Source organism: Heloderma suspectum, chromosome 7 (genome assembly GCF_057233095.1).
Source record: "Heloderma suspectum isolate Gila_16-S chromosome 7, 16-S_ref, whole genome shotgun sequence".
Classification (NCBI taxonomy): Eukaryota; Metazoa; Chordata; class Lepidosauria; order Squamata; family Helodermatidae; genus Heloderma; species Heloderma suspectum.
This window is the reverse complement of record NC_139464.1, coordinates 13,849,582-13,874,660: the sequence shown is the minus strand read 5'-3', so window position 1 is coordinate 13,874,660 and position 25,079 is coordinate 13,849,582. Positions and strand designations below refer to the sequence as shown.

The window sequence follows — 25,079 nt, the reverse complement described above, 5'->3', positions numbered from 1 at the left end:
GTATTGGGACAAAAAATAAACATGGCATACTTTTGTTTAGCTTAGTTTACTAAATACAAGTACATAAAAATACTTAAGTAGATCACTCTCTAAGGCATGAGAAATTTTTCCAATGCAAATTACCCTAATTTGCATAGGAAAATGTTTAGGAATATTTTCTGGAAACTTTCCAATTCCAACTTTTCTGGAAAACCCACACCACTAGATGCTGTAGCTGCATCCTGCATTGTAGAGCCTGCATTGAGCAGGGGTTTGGACTAGATTGGGTAGGCAACCTTTTTGGGCCCATGGACACATTTGGCAATTTGAGAAACTGTCCTGGGAACCACCACCAATGGCTGCCATTGGAGGCAGGGAAAAGGACAAGTAACCTGACCTCAAGACGGAGTACAAGGTGGCATCTGAGCCCGAAGGGGTAGCCATGCTGGCAGGCGCCAAGAAAGGTGTCTGGGGGCACATTGGTGCTTGTGGGCACCACGTTTGCTATCCCTGGACTACATTATCTTCCATGTCCCTTCAGACTCTTGCTTCTGTGACAGTATTATATCAAGACACATATGGCCTCTGCTATACCTTTCACCCCTAGTTCCATGTGAGTTGTTTTCTTAGGCTTTTCAGACCTTTGATTCATACTTTCAAAAAAAAGAAGACCCCATTCTGAAGTATTGCATCCAAGACTGCTGTGTAATGTAGTTGATAATAGCTATTGGTGTACAATAGGTCTGGCCCCTGTTGCTACCTACTAAGAACTCTATGTATTCCTTTTACTTTACTTTCCTCCCCACCTAGAAAACTAACCAATTGTTCCAGTTTGGTTCTAGGCATAACTCAGAGTACTGGTTTTAATATTTAAAACCTTAAATCTCCTGGGGCCCATGCACCTGAAAAACTGCTAGGCCTGATATTAATCTGTCTGGCAGTTTCATTGGAAACCCTTCTAGTGAAGTTGTTCAAAAAAAATCCTCATAGGTTTGTGCTGAGGTGTCACCGATATGTGGGTGGCACTCAGCTTTATCACTTATCTCTCTCTATTCATCCCAAGGATGTTGTGGAACTCTTGAGCTGGTGCCTGGAGGTGATTTAGAGATGGATGAGGGCGAACAAGCTGGAACTTTATCCTGGAAAGAGGGAGTTACTGTGGATAGGGAAAGTGACTACTCAGGATGGAGGCTTGCAACCGGGCCTAAACAGACCTGCATTCCCCCTGAAGGACCAAATACACAGTTCGGAAGTTCTCCTGGACCCATTACTAACTGGGCAAGCTCAGGTGGCGAGGAATGCTTTTTACCAGCTTTGGTTGGTATGCCAGCTGCACCCATATTTGCAGTTGTTGCTGCAGTTATCCATTCTCTAGTAGCGACATCCAAGTTGGATTACTGTAATGCACTCTATGTGGGCCTGCTTTTAAAGACACCTCAGAAACTTCAACTTGCAGAAAATGTGGTCATTCGAATACTGGTAGGTGCCAGGTGGTTGGATCATGTGACACTTATATTGTACCAGCTGCAGATGGCTGCCAGTATGTTTCCAGGTCCACTTGAAAATGCCAGTTTGAAAATGAAATCCTGTTGAAACTCTCCATCTGAAAAAAAAGTAAGGCACTAATTTGATGTGGAAAACTACCTGAATTCCTGCTGCTATTATGATTGTTCAGCAATTATTTAGTGCCTAGGGTACTGGGTGCTATAAAAATGCAGAAATGAATGGAACTCCACCCAGAGAATTTAAAATGTACATTTAGGTGACATGGGTAGGAATATGATAATGAAAATATGCAGTTTCATGTATATTCTTTAGTATGTGGTAGCTCTTGTTGTTGTTGTTTATTCGGTCAGTCGCTTCCGACTCTTCGTGACTTCATGGACCAGCCCACGCCAGAGCTTCCTGTTGGCCGTCCCCACTCCCAGCTCCCCCAAGGTCGAGTCCGTCACCTCCAGAATATCATCCATCCACCTTGCCCTTGGTCAGCCCCTCTTCCTTTTGCCTTCCACTTTCCCTAGCATCAGCATCTTCTCCAGGGTGTCCTGTCTTCTCATGATGTGGCCAAAGTACTTCAGTTTTGCCTTTAATATCCTTCCCTCAAGTGAGCATATATATATATATGGTTGTTACTCCCTGGCTCATTATGGGGATCATGGTAAACACACTGAAAGTCACATATATATATATATGTGTGTGTGTGTGTCTGTGTGTGTGTGTGTAGCAATACATGAGCTGTGCAGAGTGCATAGAACATTTCCTCCTTCTTTGCTGAATAATTCATTGCCACACGGTTACTTTCAATCTTCAAATGCTTATCTCTTGCTCTTGTATTGGAAGGCCATGTGAAATGTCTTGCAGCTATTTTTAGTTACAGTAATTGATTTTTGCTTAACTATTTTCTGTGGCTTTTCAGTGTTCCTAAGTTTATGTCCTCTTTGTTCGGAGACAACCACATTGATTAGAAGAGCAGATGGACATTTTAGGGCAACTGGTACCATGTTTGCAAGTAATTCCAGCAGGATTTCGCTCTGGCCATGGAGTGTGTTTTTTAAATGGTCTTTCTTTGCTCAGACAATCCAGGCTACTGTCTGTATGTCTGTTTAAATTATCATTTGCAAATACTCCTATATTATGTAGCCATACTTCACTAGAATGTGTATGTGTAGTTTCTTGTACTAGCCAGTTGCAATCATACTGAAAATTCCTTATTTTAAAAGCTATAATAAAAATGTGGCAGCTCTAACTGCATAAAAGGAATTTAAAGATGTTCAAAATGATGTGCTTGTCTGTGCCCCCCCCCCCCAATATTTTAAATGAGTGTGTGGTATTGGATCAAGTGTTTGGCTTCGACCACAGCGGTCTGGGTTTAAATTTTCATATTTCTAAAGCTTGCTGGGTGAACCTGGGCAGAGAGATAATGACTGGCCCAACTAACCTTACCAGATAGAAGGAGATAACCCTCTTAGACTCCTTAGGAAAAGGTTGGTTTGGCAGGCTAGTAGTAATAATAGCAGAAAAGCGTGTAGTAGATTAGAGATGATATTGACTTGTACATCTGATTATGTGCACATCTGATTAGTAGTAATGTTATATAGCAGGATTAAAATTGTTTCTAAACATCTGTTTTATGCAGCTTTTATGATTTTGTGGCTTCTAGTTTCTTTGTTTTTGTAAATCTTTCTTCTTTTTAAACCACCCTGGAACTATGATTAAAGGGCAGTATAAAATACTTATAATAAATTTAGGGAATGATCAGTGCTTCCCTTTGATTTCTAGCTTGCTGGTGTAATACATGACTGTCTATAACAAAGTGCTTTTGTTTGAACAATGTACTTGAAGCTGCTGCATGAGAAACTTGTTGAATGCAGTCACTTTGGTCTGCTGTTTCAGTGGCCCCTTTGAAAGCTTGCTTAGCCTATCAGCAGTATTCAGACAAGGAGTTTCTTTGCAGAGTGTTAGGGATGAGAGGTGAAGATTTTTTTGGTGTCCTTGTATATGTGCATGTTAGACTCTTCTGTATTGTGTTAAGCAAGCAGCTGTTAAAGCTGCAGTCCAGGCGTTGTAGTCCATAAAAAGGTAAAGGTATCCCCAACCAGTCGTGTCCGACTCTAGGGTGTGGTGCTCATCCCCGTTTCTAAGCCGAAGAGCCAGCGCTGTCCGAAGACGCTTCCGTGGTCATGTGGCCGACATGACTGAACACCGAGGTGCACGGAACGCTATTTTAGTCCATAGATAAGTACTATTCAGCCATTAGAAACTTCAAGGCTTATGGACATATCTGTGTATTTTGTTGCTTTTCTCTAAAACAGTACAGTGACTTCACAAGATTTATTATTATTTGTTACATTTCTATACTGCCCCATAGCCGAAGCTCTCTGGGCAGTTTACAGAAGTTAAAGTATTAAAATACAATATATAGTTAAGAGCAGAGACATCACACTGACAACAACGGTCCGCATAGTTAAAGCAGTGGTATTCCCTGTAGTAACCTATGGCTGTGAGAGCTGGACCATAGGGAAGGCTGAGCGAAGGAAGATAGATGCTTTTGAACTGTGGTGCTGGAGGAAAATTCTGAGAGTGCCTTGGACTGCAAGAAGATCAAACCGGTCCATACTCCAGGATATAAAGCCAGACTGCTCACTTGAGGGGAGGATATTAAAGGCAAAACTGAAGTACTTTGGCTACAGCATGAGAAGACAGGATACCCTGGAGAAGATGCTGATGCTAGGGAAAGTGGAAGGCAAAAGGAAGAGGGGCCGACCAAGGGCAAGATGGATGGATGATATTCTGGAGGTGACGGACTCAACCTTGGGGGAGCTGGGGGTGGCGATGGCTGACAGGAAGCTCTGGCATGGGCTGGTCCATGAAGTCACGAAGAGTCGGAAGCGACTGAATGAATAAACAACAACAAAAAACAGAACACATTATGCAAAGCAACCAAGAATACCTTAGCATGCAAAATCTATTCATACTATGGAACTTGGCATTTTTGGTGAAGAATTTGAATTTAGTTCTCCCTTCTCTTTAGGTCTGTTGCATGAGTTGCATTACCGACTCATATGTGATAGTCTTAACTCACTTTATTTAGATGTAGTGGTAGTGGGGAAAGAGACAGAGGATCAAATATAGGAAGCCTTACACCATGTGCTATGCTTGAGTTTACACATTAAATCAGTAGAGCTTAATTGAAATGATGAGAGATATACTGTGCCTTGTAATGCAAATAGTGTGGTATGGGGGCACCCTGAATGCTGCACTGTGGCTGTGAATTGTGCAAGTCTGTCCATTAGCTATTGTGGTTTATATTTTTCTATTTTTAAAAGTGTGTGTGTGTGTGCATGTATATGTATATCCTGCCCTTACATGAGCCTTTCAGTTGTCTCCCTTCCAGAATACTGGTCAGATGCTGCAGCATCTGTGTCTATTGCAGAACATTAACTGGAACCATATCTTTTTCTGTTCTTTTTAGGTTAGATAAAACTCATAACTCTTCACCACTTCCTTCAATCTGTTTCTTTCCTTATAGTCTAATATAGTTGATGGTAGCATTTGAATTACTGTTGAAAGAGAAACTTCCATTGTCTACTAAGAGCTTAGTAGACAATGTATTTAAACGGAAGCCTTTTGACAATAATATGTCTGTTAATGCATCAGGGTTTTATTGGATAAAGTAAAATGCACACTTTAATAGGCAGAATTTATTACTGCTGTCTGTTGCTCTGTGTGCCTAATGAATCTAAGTTTCTTCCAGTGGTTAAACAAGGTTGATGTCCTCCTTGTGGTAGCCAAGTCCCGTTATGTCTTGGATTAAATATTGTCAGACATTTGCATGCAGTGGAGTATTTGATCTTGCTAACTAACTGTGACAGATGGAATTGTGTGGTTAGCTTCATGTTTCTGGGTGATGTGAAAGTGGGTAATTTTGTCTCATTCATGTCTTTTTTTCCAAAGGAAATTGAAGAATGTTGATGTATAAGGGGAGCAGCAAACCTGCTTTCTTTGCTGTCTGTTTGAATTGGATTGAGGTGAAAAGAATCCAAATTTTTCAATGATTCATTTACTTCTGACAGAACTACTTTGCTTTTCAGTGTCAGCATGTGGAAGTTATTAGTGGTTTGCAGTCCTTGAAATTACTGTGTTGACTGATTTTTAGAGGGCTCCCTCCGCCTTGTACTGCATTTTGTTACAACATGTGCAGTTCAATCCTATGCATATTTGTTGACAAGTTGATATAACCTGCTGCCAAATAAATGTGCATAGGACTGCAGCCTTGGCCTCTTAGGATGGTGATAAGTTTTAGCATTTATATAACGCTTTTGGGTGTTCAAAGCACTTCACATACATTATGTGCTTTGTAAACTGCCCTGAAATGGTGATACAAAAGGCAGTACATCAATAATTATCTTATTGTAAGGTTACAACATTCTGGCCACACTCCCCCCTGCCCCCAGCACATATTACAGATGCTCCTGAGACGGAGTGGTTTGCTTTAGGCCACGTAGGGAGCAATCCTATGCATATTTAGGCAGAAAAAGTCCTACAGCTCCCAGCATTCCCCAGTGAGCTCAGCTGACTAGGGAATGCTGGGATTTATAGGACTTTTCTCCCTCTCTCTCTAAACATGCATAGGATTGTGCCCTTAGTGAATTAATGACAGAGGTGAAATTCCTCTGCCCTAGACTGCGAAACTTCTCATTACTCAGAAGTGAGGTGAGCATAACAATAGATACTGTTTTTACTGTTGGTTTTATACTGAGTCCTGTGTGACTTTGTTATAACAATTTCAGTCTTCCTGGGCAGAAAAAGTTGTGTAACTTGTCCATCACTGCATCTGTTACTGTTTCCTTATTTAATGTAAGGGAATATGGGCCAAAGGTTATTTCTCTTCTCAGCATGGTAGCAGATCAGTCAATGCCAGAATTTGATTATTCCTTCATAATTGGCTGGGCTTTGGAAGCACTTGGATTGCCTCTGCAGTCCCCTGGTATGAGGTCAGAGACGAGCTCCAAGCTTGGGAGGAGGAGGGCAGTGGATGGTTTTCACTGTCATGGTTACTCTGCTCAGGAAAAAGGGTGGTGAGTGCAATGTACCCTCCTCTTTCTCCTGAGTTCTAAGCTCAGGAGGAATACAGGAGGCAGCTTTTACCCATGTCTCGCTGAGCTTTGGAAGTCCTTGCCAGAGAGGAAAAGGATAGAGCATGGTGTGAGGATTTGTGGGCCCCTGTTGTCAGATAGTCCTAAGTACCTATTTGCTGATGGCTGCTTTGTCTACTAGTAAGGGAAGGAAGAAGAACCTCCCAAACACACACATGTTTATAATAGCTGAAGAGTCATAATCTGTATTGATGAAACTATGTAGTAGATCCCGTGAGGAAGAGAACAGATAACTTCCTGCTTCACAATAGTGTAATCCCATGTGGTTTGAACAGAACAAGATATGTAATATAATATAAAAGATACACACATCACTCACACATCATAGTACTACTGTTTCTAAATGTATAAACATCTACACTTCCACAGAAGCTAATGTTGGTCTATCTGCTGGTGGCATTTGCAGTGTTAACTAACACCTAATACAGTATGTGTGTGGTGGGGCATACATGCCACTTCTCCCTGACTTCCTTTCTTGCTCTTGAGTCTGCGCAGACAGCGTTCCACTGTTGTTCCCTTTGCACCCATTTGTTTGTTTGAATGGGCCCTATGATGTAAAATGCTACTTGAAGTTCAAAGGTAATTGTTCAGTGGGAAGGAGAGAATTCTGACTTGGTGAGAAGACTCTGGTGAACCTACCATGTGTGCCTGCGTACACACTGTTTCAACTTTCCCCAACTTGGTGCCCTCCAGATAGGCTGGACTGCAACTGCCATCATTCCCAGCCAGCATGGCCAATAGCTTTGCTGGCCATGGTTGATGGGAGTTGTAGTCAAACAGTTTGGAGAACACTAGGTTGTGGAAGGTTGTGCTGCTTCCTACATGCAAGTGACACATGTGAAAGAAAATAGTTGTGTGCAGAGACATTATCAAGATATTTAATACATTTCTTGGTGAAGGGCCAGAGGGGTAGCTCTTGCATAGATATAGTTATCTGACTTGCTAGAGGTGGGAAGCTTGACCTATTCTCAGTGAGCTGTTCTTATTTCATATTGAAAATGGGCTATGATTTCTACATATCTAGAGAATGTGTATAGGATTAATGTTACTTATAGCTCCTTTCCTTTGGTGGTAATGCATACATTAGCTTTTTCTTTTACTTCAGTGGTAACTGACTCCTTTCTTGAGGCTTCCTGTATTGTAATGAGACCTTTGATCATTCATTTTCAAAATCTTAGCCAATATGAAACTATTTAAAACTCTCCAGATGTTAGGAAGGCAGAGTAGGAAATTTGTTGGGATGTTGTCCAACATATAAAGTCAACCCTGTGAGCATTTGAAACAGATGCCCATTGAGTGGTGGGTTTGAGTAGCAGGTTTTTGGCTCTATTTTGTGCTGTAAATGTGTTGCCTTCTGGCAATAGAATTTATAAAAGCTGTTTTTCAAAGAACAGCTAATTCTAATTACGTTAATGGAGACATTTTTGATCTTGACTGATGACAGCTGAGTAATCAGAACTGAGGTCACTCTTTCTTATGCTTCAGGGTATTGAACATAGGGATGCTTAAAACTGTGGCTATGTTAGTAGTATATTGGAATCCTAAGTGGTTTCATAGTTACTTTAATTGTTAATTTCAGGGTCTTTTTTCTATTTAGGTTAAAGAAAGATGTTCATTCTCAACTTGATCAGAGGTATGTTCTTGCTCAGTGCAGCCATCTAACACCAAAGATAATGGTCTAAACTAATGTTAACCTAAGAACTGAATAAACAGCATAGCTGTTGCCAGGAATAGCAAAATGCTATCTGTTTTGTACAGTAGAAAGGGAATTAAAGGTCTGCATAGCTGCGGTTGCACCACAAGATGCAAAGTATGGGTTCTCTTATTTCTCTGGAATTCTATGGGTATGTTCTTTCATTAATGAAAGGAAAAAAGGAGTAGGTGTCTAAACCTTATGGTTATGGAGACCAACCTGCAAATGTATTGATTAATTCTACCAAGATGTGGAATAGGTGGAAGCTGGCAGCAGTTACTCAGTAATAAGCACTTAGGCTTAGTTTAGATATAATACCAAACCATAGTTCTAACTATGTGAATGAGTCTTGGTCTTGAACTCTTCCTCCTTCTCCGCCTTGCATGCTCTGATGTCTTCCCTCCCTGCTTTTTGTAAACCGTGGTTTGCCATTACATGTCAAGCATGGTTTGCCTGGAAACCACAGTTTGACCATGATTTCATATTCTTGTTTCCAGGGAAGCTGTGGTTTGTGCAAGGCACAGTTTATGTGGTTTACATGTAATAGCAAACTATGGTTCTCAGTTCTCACACAATCCCCCCCCCCCTGCACAAACTAGGAAGAGAAGGAATCATGTGATGTAAAGGGTGGTCAGGAGAATGTTAGCCTGAGCTCATGCACATAGAATCAAACCGTTACTTGATGTTGCATCTGAACTGCACCTCTGGAGGCCTGAAGCTGTGCATTGAAAATAGGGTCTGGTAAATGCTGGAATGCTGTGTGAGTTCTAACTATTCTCTCTTCATTTGGTTTCAACAATAAAGCTTCACCAAAATGCTTTGTTCAGTCAAGGGTAGGGCCTGTATGTGAAATCATTGTGAGCCAAACAAGATCTGGGTTTGTAGATCCCAAGACACTTTTGGTTAAAAGCCCCTGTATGCACCTTGTCTTGTGACTTCTTTTGACCGGTATGAGCACTGTGTTCTTTTGGCCCAGAGTTCCACCAAAACTACGCTGACAAGCACACTTTAATTTGTGAAAACTCTGTTCCCTGAACACAACCTATTTGACTGTGGAACATTCTCAGTTTCTCTTGTATGCTGCTGTTTTGTTTATTAGTACTGTCAAGTGTTCTTATCTGCCTGTACCTGTTATATATTTCAAGGAAAATTACTAGTGATGGATAGTGGAAAATAGAGCTTAACTAGTGTTGTTTTGTTTTGCTTTGCTTTGCTTTCTAATCGGTGAGTGAAAGGAGATTATTTCTCCTGGTGGTTTTAGCTTTTCTCTCCCATACAACCGTAAATACTGGTACTGACACAGAACCCTTGGAAAACAGATACTTCTCCATATATTGTCTTGTGTACCCCTCTTTTTCAGCAAGCTAGAGAAAGAGCATTCTATAAAGCTATTGTGTGATTCAGCAAAGCTTGGGTCTGAGCATGCCTAAATTATTCATCACTTTATTTATCATGAATACTAATGTAGCTTTGCCTTTGCTTCATGCTGATTCTTTCAGTCATGTTTTTCATACTTGTCACAAGCAGGATGTTTAGATAACATGCTGGTGGCTTTCCAAGATTGCTGTAATGCTTGGGATTCCTGGCTTTTTTGCCTCATTAGAACATAGGATGCTGCCTTATACTGAACAAAACCATTGGTCCATTTAGTTCATTATTGTTGGCAGTGGCTCTCCTATTTGAAACAGGAGTCTTTCCTAGTCTAGAAATGCTGGTGTTTGAACCTGGTACCTTTTGCATGTAAAGCCAGCGCTCAAAGGGAGTAGACTAGTTTTCAACGCTTCTTTCTGGCATACATGCTTTCTGGCATGTATGGCAAATACATACATGCAGGGTTCAACAATATTACCTGCCCCTCTTGCCATGCCAAGGTGTCAGCTAGATGCTGGCGAATGTCCTCCAAAACCTTGAGCGACAGAGGAGAGAGGATCAGCCATGCCTGTTCCCAATCCCCACAGTTCAGCTGAAGCTGGGATTTGTGTCAATTCTGCACTTGTCAGGTGCAAGTGCAAAAACCATAACAAGCCGTTGCCTTCCCATTCCAGCTCTGAGCTGGAGGGAGGAGGCAGAAGTGCAGAGATTTCATATCTGATGAATATGGCAAGTGCCAGTCAAGTGCTGAGCCAAAGCAAGCCTCTTCCCCCGCCAGCTCTGAGCTGTTTATATCTGCAGGATAGAGGTTTGTTTTCACGTTGGGCAGAATCCCTCTCCAGCTATTGGCTTAGAGCTGTAGAGAGGAGCAGGGTTTCCCCTGCACTCAAAATGAGTTTCAGAGGTGCAACATGAGGTCAGGGACAAAACCTTTCCCATTGCGGGAGGGAGATCCTGGCAACAACACATTTTTGGTAGGCCAGAAAAGCTGCCAACACTTGTCAACCCCTGTGTATATGTATGAATGTGATGTACCTCTGCAGCTGCTATCTGAAATGGCTCCACTCAAAATCCAGCTTTCTAACTGGAGCAAGTCAGAGTACGAAGGGGTGTGTGTGTGTGTGTGTGTGTGTGTGTTAAAAATGGGTGGAAAAGCCAAAGAGCATCAGTCTTGCTGTGCCTTAATTATAGTTGGTGGTTTTATTTTAATGTTACATTCTTCCTGGAATATTGTTGACTTCATAATGGTTCTCTCTTGTAAAATTTAAAGCTGTGCAGGCTTCTGCAAGGATGTCGCTTGTTACAAGTGTCTTGCTTTCCCCCCTTCTTTCTTTTAAAAAGCTGACTGGCGTTATTTTGTAGATTCATAGAAAGAGTGACAGCTTCTTTCATATTCAGCTTCATATTTCAGTTTTGTGGGCTACATTGATAAGCAGGTGTCATGCATGATCAGTGTACATTTTGTGTAATGTTCTGGAACATTTAATTGCTGGCATTCAGCTGTTAAAATTACTTGACAGAAGCAACAGGAAGGCTTCAGATGAATGTATATTCTGTGCTCCTGGTGGTAAGACCAAGTAGTGCCTGAAATACTCATTAGATCTTCAGCGTGCAGTGTGATGTATAAGAATTCTGCTTGTGTGCAGGAATGTCAGAGGCAGGTGGGCATGAAGAGGCAAAAAGTGTGCACTAAAAGGCTCTTTCGGGGAGACGTCCTTGATCTTACTGCAGTGCTCCTAAGGGCTTGACATTCAGCAAACTGGGAGTTTGGTGTGGTTTTTGTTTAAGCCTCATCAGTAGACCTGATGCCCCATGCATGAGTGAAATCTCTAAGTATCTTGGCATTGCGATGTTGAAAAGAGTTCATGTTTTGAACAGGGATAAGCATGCATGCACCTGAAGTTTAATTGAAAAGGGACCATGCTAACTTTCTGGCTCACATTTTAAAATGATTTGTAGGGATATAATAAGAGATGCCCAGCTGGCACTGCTTTTGCATCAGTGTGCTGAAGCCACTTTAAATCCATCAACACCCCCCCCCCCGTACAGTTGTCTGGCACCCAAAGCGTAGCCTCGGAAAGGTAACGGAGTTGCTGCTGCGTCGCTCTTGCTCCCGCTTGCTTGAAGGCAGACGTGTAATGATCTGTAGGGATGAGACCTGTTGGCATTCCAGAGAAGCAGCTGGTGGTTTTGATCTTGCTAACTAGCAATGATTCAAGTCTTGCAGATTGTGAAAGAGCTGGTGTCGCCAACACGACGTAGAACAGACACTGCAAAGAAAGGTAGGAGAAGCCCTGAAATGTTAATCCGTAACCATTCTAGTAATTTGTTGCTGCCTTGAGCGCTGCCTTGCAGATTGGCACTTGAGTGCCTGCCTCAAGCCTATTCCGTCTTTATTTCAAGTTTGCATGTTGGACGCTGACATTCAGCTGCTACAGCCTTGCTTCGAGCAATGATAACCTCAATATGATCAGCAGCAGTGGTCCTAAAGAGAATGTTACTCACTTCCCAAAACCGAAAATGGAATTTAAGTATATGTAGCAGACACTTTACTGCAGGGTCCATATTCTTTTCTCTCTTCCCTCCCCCAGTTAAAATAATTTCCGATCCATACAACTGTTTTTGTTAAAATAGTTCTAGTATGCTAGAATACCATGCGAGTAATCTCATAACAAGAATACTATACATGAAACTCAGACTAGATGTCAGTGCTTCTTGGGGATAAGAGCTTTAAAAAGCCCACTGTGGATTTGTGTTTTTTTTTAAAAAATGGGTTATATTTAGCATTTTTAACTTTAAGATTAGGTCTTCTAAATAAATGTTTCTAGAAAGTACTCCCTTGATCCCATCACACTGCTTCTGTTGTTTTGATGTAATTCCACTTACTATTTTGTGTGTGTGTGCTTTAAATTGTGGAATTCTTTACAAAATATCGGAACTGGTTCCACCTACACTTTAGGGTTTAGTAAAATACTCTTTAGTTTTTAAAAAAGCAGCCAGCTTTTAAAACTACATATGTAGGCAATTATTTTATATACGTGTGAATTTCAACAGTGTAGTCTCAGGTGGAAAGAAGCAACCTTGAAGACTTTATGGAAATTCATTTAGGATTTTAGTGCTATTTTACTTGAGCATATGAAGCAAAAAGTATATACTACCCCCACATTGATCTCATGTGTATGTGTTCAGTGGGTTACTGAATTACTGTCACCCCCGCCCCCTTCAAACACTTTCACCCAAATCCCTTGCATGATTTACATGAAGTAAGTCCCATTGGTTTCAGTGGAATTTATTTCTAAGCAAGTATGTATAGGTTTGCAGACTTAAACAACTTGTTTACCATATATGAACCTATCTGCACACACAAAATATTTTAAACTGAAAACTCTGAAGATTGGTTTGTTGCTTTTTGGATATTTCATGATGTCATAATGATGGAAAGGTTATATTTTCTTCATTGGAGACATCAGTCAGCTTCTTCTTTGAACCTAATAAGTAGTTTTGTCCTATATACATGACTGAAGAATACAGAGTTGTTCATCAGTGTGTGTTGTCCATAATGGCACCTACATATGTGTTGATGTAAAAGGTGAGAATGTTAGCTGTAGATATTATTCTCCCTTCTTGCCCCCACACTGAATCAAAGTAAAGGTTGACATTTTTCATTTGTGGGAAGAAATAAAATTGCTGTGAACTCGACTTCTTGTCTTTCTCTTCAAACCTATTATTCTGCTTAGTCAGAATCCAGTTAGTCAGTAATTAGGCTTAAAGGTGTCTGAGTTGGCTATGCTATGTTTTATAAATGTTGAATATGGCCATAATTCAGCCAGGGTTCAGCACTTTTTAAAGTCCCAATCATTTCACTGGGAGAGTTAAGCATGTGCTTAACGCTTCTCCATTGAAATGGATGAGGCATAGGCTGAAATCTTATACTTGCTTACCTGGATGTACGCCCATTAAACTGAAGGGGGCTTTCTTCTGAGTAGATATGTGTAGATTACACTATTGAACTCTTGGTTTTGGCGGTATCATGTCCTATGTGTTATTATATATCACATAATACTTTTTTACTGTTCTGGAAAGCTTTATATAATATTTCCAAAGGAACACCACAAAAAATGAAAGAAAAATGCTTGTAGCCCAACTTGTAAATGTTGCTTAGAGATTCAGTATTTCTCTCAGAGCTGTAATTGAATGTAACCTTGGGCGGATGGCATGTCAAGACTATATTGTGTGGAATGAGTCAATCTTGTTAGCATTTCTCAGTAAAAGGAAAAAAAAGATAATAAATGCTATGGTTAAGAATCTTAGTATATTAGAATTGGCGATGAATGTAATTAGGTACAGTAGATGATCTGAAATTATCTTGATGTGTGTTTTAAGCTTGTGGGATTTTTTTAAAAAAAATGTTGCATGTTCTCCCTTCCTCCTCCCATACCCCATTCTGGTTCTTGCTCATAGGAACTAACCCAACTGTTTTGTGCATGGGGGTGGTGGTGGTGGTTACGTCTCATTGTGTGGTTGTGGTTGTATTTGCATTCAAGCAGTTGTGTGTTCTGAAGAACCCACCACCACCACTTGGTCCTGTGTCTCAGGCAAATGCATTACCAAGAAGATGGTATATTAAGGATAATCATCGCCTAGCCCCCTATCTCTAAAATGACAAGACCGGCTTCCCTCCACCCCACCAAAGGATCCTTTTCCAATTTCCTCTTAAACTCCTTGAGGGAAGGTGTTGCCAGGCACATTGTTACAATCTTGCAATAAAAGGCCTGGATCCAAAGTTCTGCACAGATTATTTTCTGAGAGCTCAAGGGAGCTTTGGACATGTTCCTCAAATAGCAGCCCTCTCTTCTCATTCTGTATGATGCACTTCTCCTTGCATTTGAGGAGTTTCCAAAGTAGTTTTGATGATAGTATAGGGGTGGTGTCTGCCACTCCAAAGTAAAAGCAAAAAACCCCATTGACTGGGTACACTAGAGCTCTTGGACATGTCTGAACAGGCCCTTTGGGATTCTGACCATTGTACAGGTATCTAGAGCCCAAAATCGTTTCGGGCAGAGCAGGATGTCTAAGCCCCTCTCTTGGCCTGAGATATGGTGGGATGGTTGGAAGAGACAGGACATTTTCTTTTTAGGGGGGTGCCTGGTCTTTGTAGCTCCCTCCTTAGGGAGATTCACCTGGCCTCTTCCCTTTTAAGTTTTAGGTGGCAGGCTAAGACTATTTTTTTTTCTGTTGAGCAGTTTGACAGGGCAGATGTCTTTTGCTCCCTGCTCTGTCTGTCTCTCTGTTTCTGTGTGTGTGTGTGTGTGTGTGTGTGTGTGTGTGTGTATGTTTAGTAGTAATGCTTAGCTGCTGTTGGGGTTTTCTGATTGTTTTTATTTGTTAAAATCTCTTATCTGTGAAATGCCACATGGATAATTTTTTGATGAGAAGGCAACATGTTAGTATTTAAATAATAATAATTGTCCATGTAATTATTTTGATATTGATAACCCTAACTGTGGATAAGTAAAATGGGCCTTGTGTTTTTCCAGCATCTCTGAAAGGACTTTCTTAGCATTTTGCTCAGCATGTAAACAAGACTCGATGTCGTAGATTCTTAATTTACCTTATTCCCCTTTAGGGGTAATAACAAAATATAAAACCTTCTCATACATATAAAGCCTGTGTCTCTGGCCACTAAACTTGTTTGGAATAATATTCAGTATGTTAAAACAGAGTTACAAAATTACACAGTGTTCTAACTTTGTCTCCCGACAGGGTTTTGCTAGGAGAGTAGATGCTTGGTGTATTGTTTGTTGTGTGTATAGAACAATATTTGACTATGAATTTTAGACAGCTATTTACACAACTTGGGTCATCATAAGAGAATTAAAGTGAATGTCTTAATTTATTGAAATGCAGCAAAAAGTCTTGCGGCATTTTAAAGACTATCAAACTTATTAGGGCATAAGCTTTCATGGGCTACAGTCTGCTTCATTAGAAGCATGAAATGTTATCGTCAGTTACTGGTATATATGCACACGTAGTTGTGGGATGGGATTGAATACTGAGGTCAGAGGGAAATTACTTCACTCTTTACACCCCCCCCCCATCTTTATGTATAAGCCTGTGGGTGTATGCCCCACAAATATATGTATAAGCCTGTCATCAGGTTTGGATGATCGTGGGGGGGGGGAGCCATTGTGACTTCTCCCCCCTGCCCTGCGTCCGCCCCGCGTCCGCCCCGCGTCCGCCCCGCGTCCGCCCCGCGTCCGCCCCTGCGTTGTTCACATAATTACCCACACTGCAGCTCAAGTTGGCATGTCATCCAACTTGCAGTAGGGGTTGTAGGGTGCGTATGAAGCCACCCCAGCTGCTTTCTGGGTTCAGATGACACGCTAACCCACTCTGCAGCACGGGTAATCAAGTAAACAGTGGGCGAGTACGTGGCCTGGGTGGACGGAGAAGCCGCGATGGCTTCTTTCCCCCCCACAATTGTCCAAACATCCTCTATGTGTATATGCTTGTAGGATTTAGAACTTGTTTCCCTGATCTGCTTACCTGGTGTGTCAGCTAAAATTGGTAGAATTTTCTGAGGTTTTAACAGCTTCTGCAGCTTGACATCTGCTTTTAAGTGTTGCCATACGCTGTGTTTCTTAGGTTCTACTTTAAAAAGCCAGATCTTGAACATATGAACCCTCTAGCCCAGATATTTGTGCCCCTTGTGCTGAGTTGCTTGAAGGTTGTTCTCTCCAGTGTATAGTATGCCTCTGCTCCCAAACAGCACATTAGTCTCCCTGACCTAACTTAATTATAAATGCTTCCGGGTCAGGCCTTGGTGTTATGTGTTGCCTAGGCAATCTTCTGGCTATGTGTGTGTGTGTTTACACATGCATGACCTTGGCTTCTTATGGCCTAATGCTGATAAGTAACTATGGCAACATGGCAAACCGTGGCAACCCCCCGCTGGTGGTTGAATATTCAAAATAGCCACTGGCGCATGCCACATCCCATCTTGGCTTAAATAAGCCATGCTGGGCTGCAGTGATCGTGCAATCAGATAAATGAACTGACAACAGTCGGTGCAACAGAGATAGGAAACTATAACTTTCACGGAATGCAATTTAATGCACTAGTCGCTCTAGTCACTGGACCTTCCAGTACTGGGAGACTACCGGATTGTGTTGGGGAAGAGTGCTGTTTCCCACATCTGAGTCAGCCTAATGGGAGGTGGAAGCAAAAAGCCCCCCCCCCCCCCCGCCCGTAACTCCATGCTCTGATGAAAATACAGTCAGGGCCAGAAATATTGGCGCAAGGATAACTGTTTTGGCAGTTGGCCTCTGTACACCACCACATTGAAGTTGAAGGGAAACACACCCAGATGGTGTCAGGGTGGACACTGAGCCCATAGAACCTCAGAGCAGTTCTGATTCTGAGGAGGAACAGCCGTCCATGGGAGAGGAGCGCGCTCTTCCCTCCCAGGCTCTGCAGCAGGCAGAGATTCCTCCTACCGGCATTCCAGACATAGATAGCAGTCCTGGGAGTGAAAGAGCGCGGGAGGAGGACTGGCTGGATGCTCGATGCAGTCGCAGAGAGCGACGAGCTATGGAGGGCGCGGAAAGGAGGCGTAGTGCCCGTTTGGCGCGCAAGCTACGGGTGCGTCCAGAGGACCCAAGGGAAAAGGGGAGGGACTCTCCCTAGCTCATAAGTTCAGGGTCTGCAAGTGATTCTCGTTCAAATGGGGACCAACTGTTTCTAACCTGGGGCATAGATTACTCTGCTGTTCATAGCTTACTTGCTGGTGATAGAGTTATTAAGCTGTAAAAGGAATAAAGCCTTGAAAAGAATCCTTTGTCTGTGTCTGGAGTTGGCTACTGGAGTAGACTGAAAGAGGCCGGCTAGGGCCTCCTGACAGATGGGAGCGAAGTCAGGACTTTCAGCTGTAATTCAAGGGGTTTGACAAAAGTTGGGCACTAACCATTCAGGAAGGACAGCCAGTGGCATACACCCCCCCCCCAATCATTGGTGGCTCATAAGTAATGGAACAAACCAACATCATTTCAAACTTAAGGATCGCCTTTAATAGCTAGATGAAAATCCTTTGCAGTCAATGACTGCCTGAAGTCTGGAACCCATGGACATGACCAAATGCTGAGTTTCCTCCCTTGAGATGCTTTGCCAGGCCTTAACTGCAGCTGCCTTCACCTGCTGCTTGTTTGTGGGTCTTTCTGTCTTCAGTCTTGTCTTCAGTAAGTGAAAAGCATGCTGTACTGGGTTGAGAACAGGTGACTGACTTGGCCATTGAAGAACATCCCACTTCTTTGCTGTGAGAAACTCTTGGGTAGCTTTTGCTGTATGTTTTGGGTCATTAAGGTAAAGGTGTCCCCAACCAGTCGTGTCCGACTCTAGGGTGTGGTGCTCATCTCCATTTCTAAGCCGAAGAGCCAGCGCTGTCTGAAGATGCTTCCGTGGTCATGTGGCCGGCATGATTGAACACCGAGGTGCACGGAATGCTGTTACCTTTCCTGCCGAAGCGGTACCTATTTATCTATTTGCAATTTCTTGCTTTCGAACTGCTAGGTTGGCAGAAGCTGGGACTGAAGACGGGAGCTCACTCCGTCACGCAGCACTCGGGTCTCGAACTGCTCTCCTGCTGACCTTCCGGTCTGCAGTTCAGCGTCTTAACCACTAAGCCACCGTGGCCCCTCATTGGGTCATTATCCATCTGCAATATGAAGCGGCTTCCTATCAGTTTGGCAGCATTCAGCTGAATCTGAGCAGAAAGTATAGCCCTATACACTTCAGAATTCAACCTGCTGCTTTTATCAGCAGTCAGGTCATCAACACCAGTGACCTGGCTCCATTGGCAGCCATACATGCCCGTGCCATAACACTGCCTCCACCATGTTGACAGGTGATGTGGCATGCTTTGGATCATGAGCTGTTCCTTTCCTTCTCCATACTTTTCTCTTCCCATCATTCTGGTACAAGTTAATCTTGGTTTCATCAGTCCAAATAATCTTATTCCAGAACTGGGCTGGCTTTTTTAGGTGTTTGCTGGCAAAGGCTAATCTGGCCTGTCTGTTCTTGAGCGTTACCAGTGGTTTGCACCTTGTTGTGAAGCCTCTGTATTTACAGTCATAAAGCCATCTCTTGACTGTCGATGTTGACAATGACATGCCTACCTCCTCAAGAGCGTTCTTGACCTGGCTAGATGTTGTGAAAGGGTTCGTCTTCACCATGAGCAGAATTCTGCGGTCATCCACTTTAGTTGTCTTCCGTGGTCTTCCAGGCCTTTTGCAGTTGCTGAGCTTGCAAGTTAATTCCTTCTTTTTCAGGATGTTTCAGACTGTTGTATTGGCCACTCCCACTGTTTTTGCTATCTCTCTGATGGGTTTATTTTGTTTCCTCAGCCTAATGATGGCCTCCTTCACTTGCATGGACACCTCTTTGGACCTCATGTTGGGAGTTCCAGTGAACAGCTACCAAATGCAAATGTAACACTCCGAACCACCTCCAGGCCTTTTATCTAATTGATTGGTCATGGGGTACCCAGGAAACAGGCCACACCTGGCCATGCAGGTGCTTGTCAGCCATTCGTTCCATTACTTATGCACCACCAACGATGGGTGTGTGTGTATGCCACTGGCTGTACTTCCTGAATGGTTAGTGCCCCACTTTTGTTGAACCCCTTGAATTACAGCTGAAAGTCCTGACCTCGCTCCCATCTGGGTGTGTTTCCTTTCAACTTCAATGTGGTGGTGTACAGAGGCCAACTGCCAAAACAGTTATCCTTGCTCCAATATTTCTTGCCCTGACTGTAAGTGAGTAGCCACTGGCTCAAATCAGGTATATTGGACCAAGTTACAATGCTGGCTTGGCTCTGAACTGTGATGGAAAAAATTAATGGAGTGAAATGGGTGCCCAAATTTGATCTACTATTTATGAAATACTTTCTTTCAACCTTGTTTTCCTGATCTCCCCTGGTACTTTATCTTAACTAGACCTGAAAATTCTAGAGCTGTCAACTGATTATATAATTTTTACCTGGTTGATTAGGTAAACAGTGTAATCAATTCTGTTTAAATAAATTTGCATATTATCAGCACCTTAATAGAAGATTCTTTTTAAGACAGGGAGAAGGAAGTATGTGAGAACTTGATATTTAATAAATAAAAAAAACCCCTAAGCCTCATCATTACAAGGAAAGGTCATCTTTAATATTTTTCATTCCCTTTTTAGATAACACAGCAGAGCCAGAATAACTTATAAATTAATGTGTACTCCACTGATTTAATCTACCAATGAATCTGATTAAATATTTCAGTCCTAACCCTTTTCAAACATGGTAAGGGGTTCTTTTATGATAGTCTGTAACAGTGCATAGGTAGAGGCATGTAATTTCCCTAATTACTTTGAAAGCATTAATTACTAGACAAGAAGCCATTAAACTTGCCTGAACAAAAGGTCTCCTCCTGAACTCAGCAATGTGTAATGTTCACGTGTATGTTTTCCTGTAGCACATGTCTACATGCTTACCATATTTGTGAAAATAAAGTATTTTGATACTCTTCCAGTGGCTAGATAACTGGAAATGGTCCATAGCTTCTGTAAGGTAGAGTAATCCTGAAATGGGTTTCACTTGGCAAAGATGAAACAACCCAATCCAATTATGCTTCGTCTTTTTTGTTTTTACCTCTTCGTTCCACTTCCATGACACACACTAGCACAATGAGGGAAGCTTACCAATAAGTACTCTTGCATTTATTGTGTTTGCAAGACTGCAAAGCTGCTGTTAAGTGTTTGGAAATGTACTGATGAAGGTTGCAGGTTTTTTGTCTTCATGAGATGTGTTTTGGAAGCCAATTATTTGATCTTCCAATTATTTTGTTCATTGTAGACAAATAAGGTTGTCATTGATTGCATCTCCTGAGTACCTGAAGTAGTACAATCATTTATGCTCAGGTTGACAATGATGGCTTAAATGATGGTGCAAGCCTTAGTTGCCTAGATGCTTTCCTTACACAAGGGATGGGCAGACTTAAGGCTTGCGATAGTCCCTGTTTTTTACTAGAACCCTGAGATTCACCAACCAGAGCCTGATGCAAATGATTAAAATAATTCTGAGCTCACATGAAAATTTACTCTGGGTTACCCCAAGAGCCAGGGTGGTGTGGTGGTTAGAGAGTTGGTACAAGGATTGGGGAGACCTGGGTTTTAGTCCCCACTCTGCCATGAAGCTCACTGGATGACTTTAGGCTAGTCACAGACTCTCAGCCTAAACTACCTCACAGATTTGTTGTGAAGATAAAATGGAAAGGAGGAGGTTTTTGTATGCTGTCCTGGGCTGCTTGGTGGAAAGGCAGGATAAAAATATAATGAATGAATAAATAAATGAATTTGTCATTTCAGCAGTATAATTTATAGTGGGATGGAGTCATTTTGTTGTTGTTGTTAAAACAATTGGGAGTCAGAGATCTTTGCTGGTCTACTGAAGATCACCTAGAGATGTACCAGTATATCCAAATCTACCTCCTCCCCTGCCCCCCATATTTCAGAATGAAGGAATGCTAGGAAGGGTCTCCTCTATTGCCATGAAGGAAGTGAGCAGGGAAGCTGGGAACTCAGGGAGCAACGTTCTTGAACAGCCTTCTCCAACCTGGTGCCCCTCCAGCTGCATTGGACTACAGCTCCCATCTTCCCCATCCAGCATTGCCAATTATGGTTTATGCTGTTGGTGCAGCATTGTGAGGTGACCATTCATAAAGAGGTGGTGAGAGGCTGAATTTCACAGATTGATATGAACCAAGCAATTATTTCCCCTTCATGGATCACTGCCTTGTTGTGGCGAAGGGGCTTGCGTAACTCAGTGAAGCCATAAGCTATGCCGTGCAGGGCCACCCAAGACGGACAGGTCATGGCGGAGATTTCTGACAAAATGTGGTCCACTGGAGAAGGAAATGGCAACCCACTCCAGTATTCTTGCCAAGAAAACCCCATGGAACGTATCACAAGGCTAAAAGAGATGACGCCGGAAGATGAGCCCCTCAGGTCGGAAGGTGTCCAATATACTACTGGGGAAGAGCAGAGGGAATTTCCAAGTAGCGCCAGAAAGAGTGAAGCGGCTGGGCCAAAGCCAAAAGGACACTCAGCTCTGGATGTGTCTGGTGGTGAAAAGAAAATCCGATGCTGTAAAGAACAATATTGTTTATGAATATGAACTTGAGCACGCTCCGGGAGAGAGCGCAGGACAGGAAGGCCTGGCGTGCTATGGTCCATGGGGTCATGAAGAGTCGGACACGACTGAACGACTGAACAACAAGCAATTATTTGTAGGCATCTAGTTGTAAAAGAAAATGTGAATGCTCTTGAGGGCTGCAGAAATTCCTGAAAAATCCTGTTTGTTTTTTTTTTCCTTGGCCAGTTGTCTGGGCAAACAAATACCTGGGATATTGCCAACTCTGCTGTCATCTTAGTAAGAAATTTACAGATCGATATACTTAAGTTGCCTTGCGTTCTTGGGCATTTCCAGTCCGATTCTGGCTTCCATTAACATCTTGCAGCAGGTGGAATCCTGACCCGTGCAGCTGTTGTTTCTGGGTACTGTTCAGATTTGAGCTGTGGTTGCTGAAGCCCTGCACTGAAGAGGTGGCTTGCCTTCATCTGTGTGTACAGCTGAGCAGGGTTCAACTGCAAGTGAACAAATACTGCTTCTGTCCTTCTCTCCCTTCCACACCTCGAAGTCATCATGGTGTTTTTGTTTATTAAGTGTTGTCTTGCAGATAGTTGATTGTAAGTGAGAGATGAAGGGAGGGAGGCTGTCAGCTCAACTCTCTTCTCGGTCTTGGTCAGACAGTGGTTGTTTTCTCCAGAGCAGAGAAAGCAGCTTATTTAATTTGCTGCCAGGCAAAACTGGCATCACTCTTTTAGAGATGAGTTGTATAGGCTGTAAATTTTGCCGATATGAGAATTCCAAAGAACTGAACTGACTGGGCCTGCAGGTTTTGAGGAACACATAGTAGATGAAAGTTCGACTCAAGATGGCAAATCTAATATATATGATCCTCGAATATTAAACATGATGCTCACTTTAGTGGACAGGGCTCATGTGTGTCCTTCCTTCGTTGTTCTAATGAGTGTAGTCAGCAGCCTCAGTTATGCATAATCCTGTGAAATAGTTTTGTGAGTGTTTTCTTCCAAGCTGGTTTAAACTCTGGTTGACACCTTAATTGGGGTTAGAGTTCTCTTTGATGCACTTCTAATATGTTACCATGGTCAGTGTCAAAAAAAGGAAGTTGGGGAGGGAAAATCAGATGGAAGAAGGGCACAGTCAGTGCTTATGCTCCCCTAGCAAAAAAGGATGGAAGGAGAGAGAGACAGATATAAATGTATTGGGGAGGGGGAAATCTCACTGTCTTGGTAGGTCATTTCCTAGTTTACTGTTAGAAGCTATTTTGAAAAGTCCCCAGGGATAGAACCCTATCAATCGAGAAATCCATGATTTTAATGTAATGGGGATTGGGTATCCCCCTCAAAACATAACAAGAAGTGGTCCTGCGCTTTCTAAATCAGTTTTTACTTCATGTGCAACACTTAACAATTAGTCTTGCTAATGCAGATTACAAAGCAAAAGCTTTTCATTGTCCCCATATTGCAGGCTGGAAGGGGCTGTGGCTGAGAGAGAGTGACCTGGTTTGTGCATCACGGCAGCAATTCCTGGGTTGTTTAACCCAGGAATTATGGGAATGAGTGGTGCGCATGAGCCGCACACTGAGCATTTCCACTTTTAATTAACAACCCAGGAAATTTCTGGGTCTTTTTTGACTTGAGAACCCAGGACTATGGGTTCTTTGTAAGTTAAATAACCCAGAGTTAACCCAACATGGCCCATGGTTTGTTGTTGGCCCAGCTGAACTGGTGGGATGGGTCATGCTTTCACTTCTTCCTTTGCTACAGCTAAGATAATAACACATGTGTTAATTGTTAAAGCAGCTGGTTTGTACGCATGGCTGTTCAGAAACTATATAAATTTCACCCTACTACAGTGTTCCTTGATCTTTTAACCATGGTTGAAATGCTGGAAAAAATTACACTTCTACCAGGACTATCCTATATGCCCAGATCACAGGCCCTTCAGTTCTTGTTTGGGGTACCACATAATTAGGGGGTATAACTGTAGCTCAGTGGTAGAGCACATGTTTGCCTGCAGAATGTCCCAGGTTCAGTCTCCAGGTAGTCTCCCGGTATGGCTGGGAAAGACCCTGGCTGTCAGTGCAGACAATGTCGAACTAGATGGACCAATGGCATTGAACTGGTATGGGACCGTTTTCTGTGTTCTACTCATCCTGCAGGTTCACAACCCATGAGTTAGATGGAAGCTTATTGTAATTTCAGCCTGAAAGCCAAAGCGTTTGCTCACTTTGGATAGAAACCAGAACATAGATAGTAGGGCTGGAAGGGGCCTATTAGACCATCGAGTCCAACTCTAGGAAGGAAAAGTGGTTTTAATTCCACCCCCCAGCCCCAGTGCACAGGGAGAAAAGGGCAATCGGAATGATCAAGGGGCTGGAACAACTCCCCTTTGACGAGAGGTCACAACGTTTGGGGCTCTTTAGCTTAGAAAAAGGGGTGAGTAAGTGGAGAGGATGTGTGATACAATTGTGAATGGTGTGGAGAAAGTGGATACAGAGATGTTTTCTCCCCCTCATATAATGCTATAAATCATTGGGATCATCCTGTGAAGCTAAATGGTGGGAGATTCAGGATAGGCAAAAGGAAGTATTTTTTCACACATTTTATAGTCAAACTATGGATTTCACTACCACAAGATTTGGTGACGGCAATTAGCTTAAATGGCTGCTATCTCCAAGTTCAGAGGCAGTATATCTGTGAATTGCCAGTTGCTGGGGAACAACAGCAGGGGAGATAGAAGTATGTCTTCACCCAGTGTATAATCAAACTATGGAATTTGGTACCACAAGATGTTGTGATGGCTACCGTCTTGGATGGCTTTAAAAGGGGAATAAACGACTTCAGGAGGATAAGGCTATCAATGGCTACTAGTCATGATGGCTATGTATTATCTCCAGTCTCCCCCTCTCTCTCTCCCTCTCTCCCCCTCTCTCCCGCCCAATAGCCGAAGCTTTCTGGGCAGTTCACCACAAGTTTAGCATAAAAACAATATAAAATATAAAAGTATACAGTACAAAAGTACAACCAGCATAAAACCTAGCAGCAGTGCAGATACAGTAACGCATTTAAAACAGCAAAGTTAAAAGACTGGAATGTTAAAATGCTAAATTCTTAGGAAAATAAAAAGGTCTTCATCTGGTGCCAGAAAGAGTACAACGTAGGTTCAGGGCAGACCTCTCTAGGGAGCTCATTTCACAACTGGG

At 42.5% G+C, this 25,079-nt stretch overlaps 1 protein-coding gene across 7 annotated transcripts in view; it reads left to right on the top strand.

Annotated features, from left to right (window-relative positions):
• USP6NL (USP6 N-terminal like) overlaps nucleotides 1-25,079 on the top strand; it is a 177,608-nt gene that overhangs the window by 23,212 nt on the left and 129,317 nt on the right. Inside the window, exon 1 of one of the 7 annotated variants that reach the window (XM_084809126.1) lies at nucleotides 11,811-11,981. The exons of the other annotated variants lie outside the window; for them this stretch is intronic. Coding sequence (XP_084665252.1) covers nucleotides 11,909-11,981 — 73 coding nt within the window. The 5' untranslated portion in view covers nucleotides 11,811-11,908. Of the gene's footprint in view, nucleotides 1-11,810; nucleotides 11,982-25,079 lie in introns of those variants that run through there. 7 annotated transcript variants of the gene reach the window in all.